A 14,551-nucleotide genomic window follows, 5' to 3' on the forward strand; every position below is an offset into this window, starting at 1 on the left:
AGGCCGCGCTCTGCGCTGGTGGTGACGCATCTGGGCCCGCGACCTCAGGGCCTGCCCTTTGGGGGCTCCACGCCCCGAGTCCTCCTTGCCGTCAGCTGCCCCAGGAGAAATGCAGGACAAATGAGGTCCTAATGACGCACTTCACCACCTGTTTACCTTCAGTGAGCACGCGCCCGCCTTTAATTTACCAGGAACACATTTTTTGAAGCTACTGTCAGTTAGAATGGCCTCTTGTTTGAAGTGGTTCTAAAATAGCACATACCTAGGGAAGCTAGGCCCTTTGGACAGCCTTCTGGTCCTGGCATTAACATTCTACAGGAAGAGAGAGAGAGAGAGAAAAAAACAAATCAGGGTTTTCTAAACCAGAGAGAAAAGGTGAATGCTCATGATTGCTTCCATTAGTATGTTCTACTTTTCAAATAAGGACCGCCAGGAGAGCTAACTCATCAGAATGCATCCTCATAATTTAGAATCAAGACTGATGCAAAAGTGCCAGGTCCTCTGCGATGCATTTCATGTCAGCATCCGTCTCTGAACAGGTGGGGGTCACAGAGGCACCATCGTGTAAAAGAAAAGATCAAAAGAACTGGGTTCAGCTCCCAACTCTGTGTGACTTTTTAACCTACTTAACGCGCTGCATTTTAAACTTCCTTATCTGTAAAGGGGAGAAGCGGATGCCTCTTCCACTGGATTGTCATGCAGATAATGAGACAAAATTAGAAAATCCTTTTATACAGTCTGGTACTGAGTAAGTAGCCACACCACATTCCTTTCTCTTCTTTTTTTTTTAATGAAGTCTAGTCAGTTTGCAACGTTGTGTCAGTTTCTGGTGCACAGCATCGTGTTTCAGTCCTCCGTGTACACATACATATTCCTTTTCATATTCTTCTTCATTATAGGTCACTACAAGATATTGACTGAAGTGCCCTGTGCTGAACAGCAGAAACGTGCTGTTTATCTCTGTTATACGTAGTAGTGTCTGCAAATCGCAAGCCCCCAGTTCACCCCTCCCCACCCTCCCCTGCTGGTAGCCATCAGCTCTTCTGTCTGCGCTTTCTTTTCCATCTTAACAGCTATTTACATTTGGTCCTACTTATTTCAAACCAACAGGTATTTGTGCTGCAGGGAGAAGAAAACATCGTTAAATAACTGCAGTAACCAAACAGCTAACATCAGGGTGGAAACACAACAGGAAATTTCTTGAAGAATTTTATTTCCCTTTTATTTCAGCTTTGGGTTTGTCTTCTTTTTCCATTCTTCATTCATTTTTATATACAAACACTACAATAAATCTCATAAAAGTCTAGTCTAATTACGTCCTAGTTTCTAATCCACATGTAATTCGTCCCTGACAAAATCACAAAAGCGCAGCCGCTCACAACGTCCTTGCACAGAGTCTAAACTCCGCCCGGGAGGGAAGCCGCGCACGTGTACTGACCACGTCGGTGGACACGGAAGTTCTGTGGGACACAACGCAGCTCAGACCAGCTCGAGCTGAAAGGGGACGCACTGGCTCCCTGGCCGTGGGCGGGGAGGGGCTCAGGAACGCAGATTCCCAGGGAGCCTCCCTTCTTCCGTGTTCCGGCTCCCGTTCCAGGCGGGCTCTCCCGCAGGTGGGCAGGGCGGCCCAGGGCCAGTCCCAGGCTTACCGCTTCTCTACCCCGAGCAAACCCAGCGAGAAGAAATCACCTTTTCCAGGAAGTTCTGACAGAAGCCTTAGAAGGCGGCACCCGTCCCCATGGGTGGGCCCATCACCGTGGCCGGCTGCTGGGCCTCTGATCATCCTGCCACGTCTGTGACTAAAAGGGACGGAGGCCAAGCTCGTCGAACACGTTGAGTGGGTTTTCCACCAGCAAGAACCTTGCTCAGTTACAAGGACAGCTGTGGAAGAGGGTGATGTCCACGTGCCCACGACCCCACTCCCCCGTCCCCCCTAGTCCGGTCCCGCCTGCATTCTTCTCGGACACGGCGTCTCCGGGGGAGGGCCCCATGCGCTCTGCTGACCTGCACTCAGGACACAGAACTTGTGTCTTCACTCTGCCCCGCCCTCCTTCCCGGTTCCTGCTCCCCACGCCGCTCTGTCCTCTCTGACCAAGGCCTTGTGTGGCCTCAGGCTGATTTCTGACCGGGGCTGACCTAGGAGGCTCCCTGATCCCTGACCCCCTGGTCACCTCAGTGTATCGGGTCAGGTCTGGTTTCTAGGGAACCCATGTCCACGTCCCCAAATTGTTCTGCAGCTGATTTCTCACTGCCGTCCAGGCTTCTTCCACGGAGAGCTGAGAAAGGCCACGTGGAGAGTGAGGAGAGAGCGACAGACAGACACAGGCAGATACACGGACAAGGTCTGAAAACACCATCCCCACGAGAAGAGGCTTGTTCGCTTGTCCCTGAATTTAAACCCCTTTCCTGCCTCACGTGTCACAGGGCCTCTCAGCACCCTTGTAATAAATCCCCATGTTCACGTGAGATCCTTTGAGTTGGGTAAAAATCAGCCCTGATCAACAGTCTGATCGTGTCGTTTCCCGTACATGAGACAGTAAAAACCCCACTATTAGTCACCTCGTGAAGGAGAACCAGGCGTCAGGCTCGTGACATTAGGATAAATACTAGAATGAAAAAGGCGAGGGAGGGCTTCGTTCTGTGCAGAGTGACCACTTTCCAGGGGAAAGAACAGATCTCTCCAGGCACAAGGAAACCAGCTTCTCTCCTAATGGATTGTGCTGGTGGAGTCGAGTCCCACCCTGGACACTCAGATCTGAGCCAAGTCCCAGCGCTGTGATTTAATAGCTGTGTCCCCATTCTTAAATCACAAAACCTCTCTGTGCCTCCTTTTTCTCTTAGTAAAATGCAAATAGTAACAGACTTTATCACACAGAGTTGGTTCGATGACTGAATGTTGAGGTGGATGGAGAATGCTGAGAAAGGGCCTGGTATACAGTCACGTTCAGTAGCTGTGAGTGTTTCTCTTACTGCGGAGTTAGGGAACTTTGCAGAGCTGTGGTTCGCAGTTTGCTCTTGGAAACAGAGAATCTTTGAGCTAGAGTGGTTTCAGTCTGTTCCCACACCAGCTCAGCGCAGTCCCACATTTCTCCTTTCAGTGCCCAGCCTCGGCAATGTGTCAACCCCCCGCAACCAGACTCGAACTTGAACCTATTCCAGCAGTAGCGTCCACTCAGTTTTCTCATTTCTGTGTGTTGTTCTGTATCTTTCACACCCTTAGCCCTGTAAAACGACCACGGATCTTCCAGTACATGCTCGTGTGCCATCAAGAACCTCTAAGGAAATTAAAACATTACTCGCCCAGCCTGACTTACTACAGGATAACTGCACACTGGCATTAAATAGGAAGGTCTTCCTCAAAGCAAAATAAAATAAACAAAGTAAAAAGAAAAACAAAACACTGTCTTAATTATTCATTTCTGACCTCAAGTTTCAATTAAGGGAAGATCTTAGTCTATAAACAGTCCAACAAGTGACCAGGTGTTTACTGATCCATCCATCCTCAGCCATGAATCAACCTACCGGTTAAACCTATTCACTGTGTCTTGTGATTGCTGGTCCCCGTACATTGCACCTAATTCTATCTTTAAAGCGTTACCTACTGTGTGCTCCAGTGAAGTCCCAAATTACTGGTACCCAAATGTGGACTGTTTTCCCTGCTTAGCAAAGCCAGCCAGAGTTTGGGGAGGATCATAAAGGAGATTCAATTAAATTCTTCCATTCTACTAGCCCTTAGCATTTCTGGTAAGCGCTGGGTGTGGCAGAACTCTGCAGTCAGGGCTGAAATAAAGTCTACAGCCTGTCTGTAGATTTCACTGAATTATATGACTGCTTCCATGATGAACATGGAAATTAGGTGTTGACTGGAGAATCTGAATCACAAAGAATGATCTCTAAATAAAAGAGCTTTTACAAACTCTAATTTGATGTCTTGGTTGAAAGATGCTAAAAATAAAGTAAAAACCAGGCGCTTTCAGGGGAAATATTAAAATATCATCATCGAGCCAGCGGAAGTACTCTTTAAAACAGCATGCCAATAACACAGCTTCCAAATTTATTTTTTTAATATTTGTTTCTTCTAGAAGTAAATCGCTAATGCAAGCTTTTAAAAATAATTCTCAGTATTAAATGGCCCTGCAGTTCTTCTTCTATAAACTTACGAACACTGGTGTATAGACACCTCACCCCAGTAATCATTTTCAACTGAGACTCAACAGGAAAACAATCTCAGACCGTGGTCTGATCGTGAAACAGCGGTGTTGTAACTTAGCCGTTTTTTTTTTAAACATTCATTTTTGTCTTACTTTAACACAGTCACGTGCTAATAAGTATTTTCTCTAAGTTATGTAGTCTATAACATAATTTGCTGTTCATTTTTGTACGTATACATAGGGCTACTTGTTAAAGAAAATAATTTTTCTCCTTTCTAAATTTGTGTCCAATGTTGCAATAAAGAACTACATTCTTAAACCTTCCAAAAGTCACTAAAATCCATCATCTGCTAATAGAGAAAATGATTTTCATTTATTTGTAGTTATTCACACAATAAATCTAACTAACTTCTTGAGAGCTCGGTCCAGCCCTGAGTGTGAATTTCTACTCTATCAGCCACACTGTGGATTTTCTGGAAGGTGATGGAAATTAAGCTTTAACAAACAGAATTCCATGCTGGTTCCCGGCAATCAATTAGAAGAAGTTAAATGAGATGGAAGGGGCAAAGTTTTCTTCTTAGTTGACTGTTTCCTGCAAGTCACCACTTCGGTCTTTCATAAAGAAGTCTCGCAGGCACAGAAAACAAACACGGTCGCCAGCGGAAAGGGGATGGGGGGGTAAACTGGGAGCTCGAGATTTGCACATACTAACTACTATATATAAAACAGATTAAAAAAAAACAAAGTTCTTCTGTTAGCACAGGGAACAATACTTAATGTCTTGTAATAACCCCTAACGAAAAAGAATATGAAAAAAAGTGTGTGTGTGTGTACGACTGAAACATGACCCTGCACACCAGAAACGGACAGACTGTAACAGTCTGCTTAAACTTTAAAGTCTGTCCTCAATGCCAACCCCGTCCCTGAGCAAACACCATTGTCTCCATACGTCAGTGATATTTTCCCTACTAACCATTCCTGTGAGATTTTTTAAATTATTAACTTTTCTACAGAATAAGGGAAAATTATGAAAGCAAATGTTATCGTTCATCATGTCAATAAACAGTCTAATAGGAATCACACTTTAAACTCAGACGAAAGCTTGTTCCTGGTGGCTTTCTGTCAATACAACCGTCCTTACCCCATTCTTAGACAACTTTGGCATCTAAAAGAATTTGGCAGCTCACTTTTTTTTGCTAGGTTATTGGTTCGTTCCTAAAAGTCTATAGAAAGGTAAATTGTGAAAGAAATAAATTTGTAGTTATGAGATATGAGTCCTGCCAATTTCACCTCTGTGCCCTAAAATATTAATTTCTTTGGGTGTCAGTTTTTTTATTTTTATCACCACCCCTGCCCCATCTAAACAAGGCTGGATTAGATGCCTGAATGACAGCTTTTTCAGCACCATAATTCTCTATCTTTCTTCCTCTGTAACAGCCCTACTTTTAAGTATGCTTTTGTGCTCAGTGGGTTGTAGTTATTAATATTACATATCTACTTTTTATTAACCAATAATAGATACATGTCTCTCTACGAACTATTAATCAGGGTTTCCTATGAGGATGAAATAATCATTGTTACTACCTTTAAATGACATAATTTTAGTTAAAAGCAAAAAGTCTTGGTAGTTTTAGTCTGAACTGAAGTAGGACTAGAGAGCTTAGAAACCTTCTCACAACTTTGTGCCGGGAACTCTTTGACCAGACAGCCTCTCAGATTCTAGCCCCAATGTTCAATCATTCACAGCCAACCCGACTATGTCTTCAGAGTATACTCCTGCCATGTCAGCGTGAACGGTGAACCAGATTCAGGCTGTGCCACCCGTGGCAGCACAGACCGCGGCCAGACCTTCAGAGGCTTCTTCCTTCCCACGGGTTCAGTGCGATGTTGTTTGTGGGGTTCCCAAGGGGGGCGCCTGCCGCCCACTCTCACGGAGGACGTGCAGTCCTGCCGGGCACGACGCATCGGAAATCAACCGCATTATGGAACAGCTTCAGCAGGAAACAAACTCACGTGCAGTCAGGCATCTGCCATCTCACAGACTATTTGGGCAAACAGGGTACACCCACGTTTGTCAAAAATCTCATGAAACGGGGAAACGGACCACCAGGACCACTGAACTGAAGCAGTGCTGGCTATGGGCTCAGACGACAGGACTTGCTGCAAGTCTGCAGTGACCAGGGACGCCTCCATGGACCAGGCAGAACCAAACCACCAAGGGCTGTGAGGGCGCTTACCAGCCGCTGGGCTGAGCCCAGGCGCCGGTGTTAGAGGACAGGCTCGAAGCACAGCATCAGAAACAGAAGGTGTGCCTTCTTTTCTTTCCTTTTTTTCAGACTGAAGCACAGTCAGTTACAACGCGTCAGCTTCCAGTGCACAGCGTCATGTTTCAGAGAAGGCACGTTTTCTCGATGGAACCAGCATATTCGGGAGGATTTAGGAAGTGACATCCTTTGTAACTGAAGTGATATGCCAGAGCCCCGGGAACAGAGGAGACTGTGCACAGACGATCAGTTTGAGGAAAAGATGGCTCTTCCCTTCTACACTTACGAGGAAGACAGCAGAAGGGAGCTGACAGCGCCTACGGGGAAGAGTTTGAGAGCCCAGCGACTTTTATCACGGAGACCAGCAGTAAGCAGTTTCCTGAGAGTGGCCTAGAAGAAGCGTGGAAGGAAATTTATATGAAAACACTGGTCTTTTTCCCAGATGTTTCCCATGTCTAGACAGTTAGTGAACAGAGATGACTATCTTTAGTCTTACTTCATGTACCAAAAATCTCCTCCTTTTAAAAATGTCTGCCTAGGCGCCCAGAGCGGGTGTGTCCTAGGAGCGACGTTCAAAGCAGGACTCCAACAATAGGGCGCTAACATGACTTAATCTATTTTTGTGTGTTTTGTTTTTCTAAGGACAGCTGATAGCTCCCTGAGTATCAAGACTTCTCAAGAAGGGGAAAAAATTAGAAAATGAAAAGAAAAACTGTTGATCTGATTCTACTGCCTGAGCAGAAAGTCTCCCGCCCAGAGCTGTTTTTAAAATTCAGCTTCGTCTGATTTTTCCTGTGGCCCAAGGACAGAGCTGTTTCCACTTCCAAGGTCTCATTTGTAGCTTAATGGAATTCCAGGCTGGAGAGAGACCTCGAGAGTTCAGCTGGTCCAACCTTCAACTGCAGAAGCAGAGGAGGCCCTGGAGTGACTTTCTCCAGCCAAATAACCTCACCCTGAGGCCAGGGGACAACGCTCTGCAGTTAATTCTGAAAATGTAAGACCGTCACAACCCGGTCACGACAGAGACGCAGACCCACGTTCACCAGGGGAAATCAGCCAGCTTCCTAGAGCGGGGTAGGTGTCTACGGTCATCTACGAATACAACTCTTTGATTTACTGCAGCTAAAAAAAATTTAAAGGAAAAACCGTTTCCTAGGAAGGGCAGGATTGAACTTGTTGTGGGAAATTTCAGCCCGAGGATAGAGCTGATGCACCCTTGGCAACCAGCAGGGAATCTGATTACTCTCGCACTGAAATCTTCATTCACCGGCTTTAACGAGCCATTTTCTTGTGGATTTCGCTCGAGGAGGTGTCACACATCCAGTGACACGTGCTCAGAGGTGTTCACGTCTTGAAAACGTTCCTTCATGTAGAATGCTTACGACTCTACACTTAAAAATATCCACGCTGAATGGAGGCATGTTAATTAGCTTTAGCACCTTACAAAGTGGCTTTCCAGCATCTAAGATGCTAAAGGGAGCATGACTCCAAGCTTCAAACTGCAAGTGGAAACTCTTGAAATCTGGGGCAAGTGATGATTAATTTAAGGCCAGTCAATGACTGAATGACCTTTTATGCAGTATGAGCTGCATTTTTTAAAAACCTTAAACCTGGTGTTTCCATAGAAGTGGTCGACATGAACAAACAGGCACACAGGGAAAAAATCAGTATTATAGTTCTACCCGCAAAAATACCGCTCACGGGATTGTAGCGTTACGGGGATTTATATGGAAGATGAGGGCTTTTATTCTCCAAGTTCCCTTCCTAATCAAAGACTCCACAGACCTGTGGCCTCTGGACAAGGAGAGCGTTTCTCCACTTCAGCATCATGAACGTTCTGCCAGGTAATCTGCTGTCTAACAGCTTCTCCGGCATTTACCTACTAGACAGCGGTAACTTTGGGGGGACAACCAAAACTGTCTCCAGGTACTGCCGAATGTCCCCTGAAGGGCAAAACCACCCACCAGTTGAGACCAGAGAAAGAATTTTTTAATGTACTTTTAAAATGATAACTTCTACCCCCTCCTTAGACCCCCTCCCTGGTTACAATTCAGTAAATATCCTAAGAGCGTCATCCCAGTTAGGGACCAAAATGTTCGGGGTTTCCATGGTAACTAATAAAACTTCATAAAACTGTTTAGATTTGTTTAAGTTAAATAAATAAATAAAATAAAAAATAAAGACCCCAAAAACTTCAACAGTATTAAGAACAATTAAACTTTTTCATTTATTCATTTAGGTTCCGCATATTTAATAACAGCACAATGCTTTCTACTGTTTCTTTTGATATTTGCTGTTTTACTAACTTTTTTATACATGGCTCTTTAAAGAACGAAACCCACTTAAACCTCTCAGGTTTATCGGTTATGTTCCAGCTCGCTCTTAAGTTTGCACTTTGGAGGAGCAACTCAGAGCCTATGAATTACGTTTTGTTTCATGAACACACATTCTGCGTCCTGCGAGCTGTTTTAAGATCAGCAGTCAAGTTGTCAGAATTACGTAGCAGCTGTCACCACTGCGTCCGGCCACAAGGCAAGATCACCAAGAAATAACGCAGCAGCATTTTCCAGTTTTTTCAGCGGGGCCAGCCGCCATCCCTCCTGACCATCTTCTGACACCGTAACACCCACCAGCATCTAAGCCCTGGAGTGGAGCCGGTGCTGCGCTTTGACGCTTCATCAGAAGTTCTGCGTGTTTCAGGACAGCCGTCAACAGTGCTTCAGCGCTGCCTTGACTCGTTAGTACAGACCTCGAGGTGGGGTTTTAAACCATCCTGTGCCCTATCGTCTACCCAGAGAGAGGGAGGAAGGGCTGGCGGCCGTGCGCCCGAGGCTGCTGGGACCCTGACCCCACGGCCCACACCCCACCAGGCTCCAGCCTCGCCACCTCACGGCCAGACCTCGGGGCTCAGACCACAGGCTCACGTCCCCCAGCCCCCCCTCCCCCCGCCGCTTGCCTGGACATCTGCCCCCAAAGACTTCCTGTCACAGGACGACTTGAAAAATACAGGTGGACACAAGGAGACTCCTGGGTGAGACTTACTGAAACCACACATTAAAAAGCATGCAGCTTTATTCTCGAATTCATACTTAGTGACTATATGACTTCATTTTCAATCTCTTAACTAAGAACAAAGAGTCTTAAATATGAATGTAATACAAATACGTCTTTATCTTAATGTCTATTATGTTAAAATTTTGTGTGAGCACAGAAGAAAATGTTTCTGAAATTAGGGTAGTAACATCATTCTGGAAATTCTTTAAACAGTTACATCAGTGTATTATCACACGTAAACCTTTCCTCCCTGGTAACTGCCGAAGAGCACGTTCACGGGTCTCTTGCTACTGACGCTCCTTTTCCAAAGGCCCAGGTGCCCCCTCGCCCGCCGCAGCCATTCCCAGGCTTCTTCTGAACCTCTGCCAAGAAAACTCCCTCTCCGTCTGTTTCCTAGGTCCTGTGACTTCTCTAGGATGCCTTTTTAGCTTAGGGGAAGACGTTTTCCTGAGTTCCCTGAGAAGTGGTACTTAGCAGGTCAGTTTTTCCTTATTTTTGAGAACTTGCATGTCTGAAAATGTCTTTATTATGCACATTGTTGATTTACGGTTAGCTAGGTATGAAATTCGACATCCCCTCGGCATTTGGAAGCTGCCGTTCCATTGTCTTCCAGCTCACGGCACCGCTGTTCGGTGACCCCGTGCCAGTCGGTAGTCCATTCTTCCTGTGGGACCTGTTTTTCACCCTTGGAAACTCTTAGACTTTTCAGACTGTCTAACTCTTAGCTCATTCCTCAGAGTGCCCCCACCTTTTTACTAATCATGTGTCATCTGCAAACTAACAAAGAACTCCGGGTTCTCACTTGTAAAATGTGTAACTCAGCATCATGAAAACTGCACTTAAACAGAACCTTGTGAAACTGCTCCAGGATGAAACTGGCTTTTTTTTTTTTTTTTCATCTGAATAAAAACGTCACCAGCATTTGTGACCTTATCTTCATCTGCTAAAGGAACTTCTAGTGAGCACCTAAGCCCAAACGGAACAGTCTTCTCCTGGTCGTTGCCCCCTGGACTCTCTCCAGCTTCGGACTCCCTCCCCAGGCCTCCAAATTCTCTCCCCTTGGTCCACGGCGGCCCCTTCCTCGTCCTCTCCTCCTGCTGGACCTTCCCTCCTTGAGCCTGGTCCCTCCCTCCTTGAGCCTGGTCCCCACGCATGGACATGCCTTTGGATCCTTTAATGATGCTCTCGGACATTCCGTGATACTCACATTGTGCGATGCCTCATTTAATTTTAGGATAGCAAACGTCACCATGATAACTGCTACCTTCAGAATATGTATCTGGTCATAACCTGTTCACACACAGTCCCGTGTTTCCACCAAGCCCATCCTCAGCACAGTGTACTAAGGATAAGGCTAAACTGAAGTCTTGCAGGAGGTGCGGGCAGACTTTCTGTCAAGGGCCAAAGAGCAAATACTGCCGGGCGTGCCACGCATAATCTCTGTTGCAAACACTTCTGCTCCCGTGGTGTAGACACAGCACAGACAATGAGGGTGGCTGAGTTCCAATAAAACTTTATTTATAAAACAGGCAGGAAGCCTTATTTCACCATGGGCTGTGGTTTGCCAATGCCCGGTCTACAGACTTGAGCTACGTCTTGAATTCTGCACTAAGTAGCTGTTCGACCTTAAGAGAATCATTTAATGACCTTGGCATGACAAAACTACTACATTAGAAATTATTTTTTTCGACTAGAATTTCTGTCTTCTCACCTGCTACCTCCTGGGCCTACTATGTGCCTAATCATTTTTGAGACCCAGCTCAAATGCCACCTCTTGGGTGAAGCCGTCCTTCCTCAAGCATCCAAGATGATGCATTAATACCCTTGGGACCTACATTATGCTTGTACTCAGTGCCTACCCCTGGTCAGAACCGGCTATACCTTCTTCTACTCCCACTCCTACATTTAGAGTCCATGAAGATGCTCCTTGTGCTGTTATAATTGTGTTCTACATGTCTTTCTTCATACCTCGATTTAAAAAAAATTTTTTTTTATTTTTGGGGGGAGGTAGTTAATTTTGTTTATTTATTTGTTCATTCACTAATTCATTCATGGAGGGACTGGGGACTGAACCCAGGACCTTGCGCATGCTAAGCACACACTCTACCACTGAGCTACACCCTCCCCCTGTTCCCATTACTTCTCACAGGGCTCATTCTAACATTTCCGCTAGCATGATCCTTAACAAATTTTTTCCAGTAAAACTCATTTTCTCTTTAACTTTTATTGGTTTGCGATTATGCGACCTGACGCCCTTGACCCTAACATACAGCGTGCCTGGAGCATGAGGGGAGAGCTGATTCCTGCGGGAGATGGAGAGTCTCTTTGTGACACTCCAGTCATTATATACATTAAGTTTTATAGCTGAGAATTGGTTTAAAATTCAGTGATAGTATTTAATTGGAAGGAGCTCTTTTTAAAAACCAAGTGTTCTGTCTATAGAAGGAAAATATTTATATTTATATTTTTAGACGTTTTGGGGAAAAAACCCATCCACTCGGGCCTTCTGTATCTTAAATGCATCTCAACATTTTGGGTAGCCTTTGGCTTTTGGAAATGAATGGTATTATTCAATTCAGCATTTTTTAAAAGGTAAGGATTTTTTTTCATTTGTAATCAAAAGCGTACAGATGGCTGTTGATTTGGTGTCTGTGTTCTCCGCTCTTCCTGCACAATACAAATTCCCATTCACACTCCAAGCTGTGTTCCTAAAATCCATTTCGTTCCTAAATGCCCGTTGTCCTGCAACAGGTCTTTAATCCTGTTCTGGAATAATCTTTTAATTTTCCATTTGATTTAGCTTTTCATATATTTTGTTTTTTAAAAAATAGATTATAAGCCCTACGTATGAAATACAATTATTTTATTAATGTTTATATTCTCACACGACCTGGTGTAGTTCTGCCCATTACACAGGTATTTATTCCTTTCTCATCATTGTATCGATGAGTGCAAATTACAATGAGCAACGCTGAACACGTCTCCATGGGCCCTGTTCCACAGGCTAAACAAGCAAATGTTTCTTAATTTTAGATTATTAACGTGAAAGCTTTGGAGTAATACTCATTATTTTCTTTGAGGAAAAGTCAGTGAATGAAACATGCATGTAATTAATCTCCTCTCCGCATCTAAGCCCTACGTAAATGCGTCCACCTAAAGCATCTGGCTTTATTTTACACCTTACAAAACTCAACCCTCCTTTACAAATATCTCTATAGTAATTGAGGTTCAGGATAAATACCACATCCCACAACTCGCCTTCTCTGGAGAGAGCTCACCAGAAAAATCATTACAGCTATTACTGATTTTTGTAATTCTTTAAAAACTAAACTACTAAGACTTTGTATACGAATTTCAAATAGAAATACAAAAGCAGACAGTAAGTTTCATAGGAAACTTATCAGACGTAACGTGGTAAAAAACTAAAAATCTCAAACATAGCAACCAGCAAAACAATGAAAACTGTGACTCAAACTTTGTGCACCAGCTCCACCCCATGGCATTGTAAGAATTTACAGTTTATATTCAAGGGGAAAAGAATCTAACCAAATATTTAAAAATGCTTATTCATGGTGAATTGAATGTCTCCTGGCAAAAAAGAAACTGTTGAAAGTAGTAAGAAACAACATTTATGAATAACGAATGTAGCCTCTTTATCTTGTTCTAAGTTTAAGAGATTATAAGAATATAGTATTTTCACCCCCCCAGGAAAACAGATGTTAAGGTAAACTAACTTTGAGTTTTAAACCTAAACTTCTGCAGGCTGCTTTGTGATATTACTTTACTGTTTACAATGTTGGATGTAAGTTTGTGGTTTGTTTTCTTTTATCCAGTATCCATCTCATGCAACAGTCTTGTATCTCCATGCAAATCACATCATTTCAAAAATACCAGAAGACAGAAAAGCATAGTCACCCCTTTATAAATATACAAAGGCTTTTTAAACATTAAACAAATTATTTCTTCAGTTTAACTTTCTGATCTCCTGCCACACTTTGATCTGTGTCCTGAAGTTGGAGCATAGATGTATAATTTTAAAAAATAAATTTTGCAGAACTACTGCCGTGCATCACAGAGTCTGAAGCGGACCAGCTTACATGAGAGGAGAGGACTCGGAAGGGACTCAGGGCGCCATCATGGGGAGAAGGAGCTGGGTGGCAACGGCGGAAGAGGGAAGGGTGGGCACTCGGACCTGAGTCCTGGGGTCTTCTGAGGGTCTTGGGTCTGGTCTACAAATGCTGCCACTGGACGCGCTGAGCTCAGGTGCCGGCCCCGAGCTAATCACCTGCACCAGGGGCCAGTTAGCCGCTTTTGCTCACAAGCTGGGCAGCACGCAGACTCTGGGCAGCCACTGAGGGTCTGCACCCCCTGGGTGCTGTACATACAAACAGAAACAAGAAGAAGGGTGGTTCAAAAGGCGGGGGAACTATTTAAGGTGGGGCATCACCTCCAAGCCCACCTTCTCGAGATGTATCACTAAGTCAGCTAGCTATGAACTGTGTTATTAGCCAGGTAATTAAATATTTCCAGCCCAATAGGTGTAGGTCCAAATCCTACTTACAGACTTTAGACCCCCACTGTACACAGTGGGAGAATTACAAACGTCTCTCTCTCAGTGTGAGTTTGGTCATCTTTCTGCCGGCAGATGCGTAGGAGCACCAGCTAAGCACCATGAAGCACGGGGAGCATCCCACGAGGTGTGGAAGGAGGTTATGAGAACTCTGATAACACTCTGGACTGAAGGACTTTTTCACAGCTGCCTCCAGAAAGATGCTACCTGTTGCCAACAGTTAGCTGGCAGGCGATGGTGGCTCACTGGGACCGCGACACTGGAGTAGTGTCTGCAGGCAGGGACCCACCGCTGATGTGGGATTACAGCTGATGCACAAGCACGTGGGCACTTCTTAAATGTCTTTTGAATCCTGAGGGCAACTTTTCAATAGCAAAATAATTACCCCTGCCACTTGCTGAGCACTTAGCGTGTCAGTCCCACCTCCGCTCTACGCGCACTGTAAGGTCTGTTAGTCAGTGCCTGGACTACGACCCGGTGAGGTAAGCGTTATTATTATCATCCGCTTATAC

At 44.8% G+C, this 14,551-nt stretch overlaps 1 protein-coding gene across 1 annotated transcript in view; it reads right to left on the reverse strand.

Moving 5' to 3' along the window:
- Positions 1-14,551, reverse strand: part of LOC105066271 (uncharacterized) — a 137,240-nt gene that overhangs the window by 51,416 nt on the left and 71,273 nt on the right. The window contains exon 4 of the mRNA XM_074378653.1: positions 263-312. Within this exon, the coding sequence (XP_074234754.1) occupies positions 263-312 (50 nt within the window). The remainder of the gene's footprint in view (positions 1-262; positions 313-14,551) is intronic.

Source organism: Camelus bactrianus, chromosome 14 (genome assembly GCF_048773025.1).
Source record: "Camelus bactrianus isolate YW-2024 breed Bactrian camel chromosome 14, ASM4877302v1, whole genome shotgun sequence".
In the NCBI taxonomy this organism is placed as follows: domain Eukaryota; kingdom Metazoa; phylum Chordata; class Mammalia; order Artiodactyla; family Camelidae; genus Camelus; species Camelus bactrianus.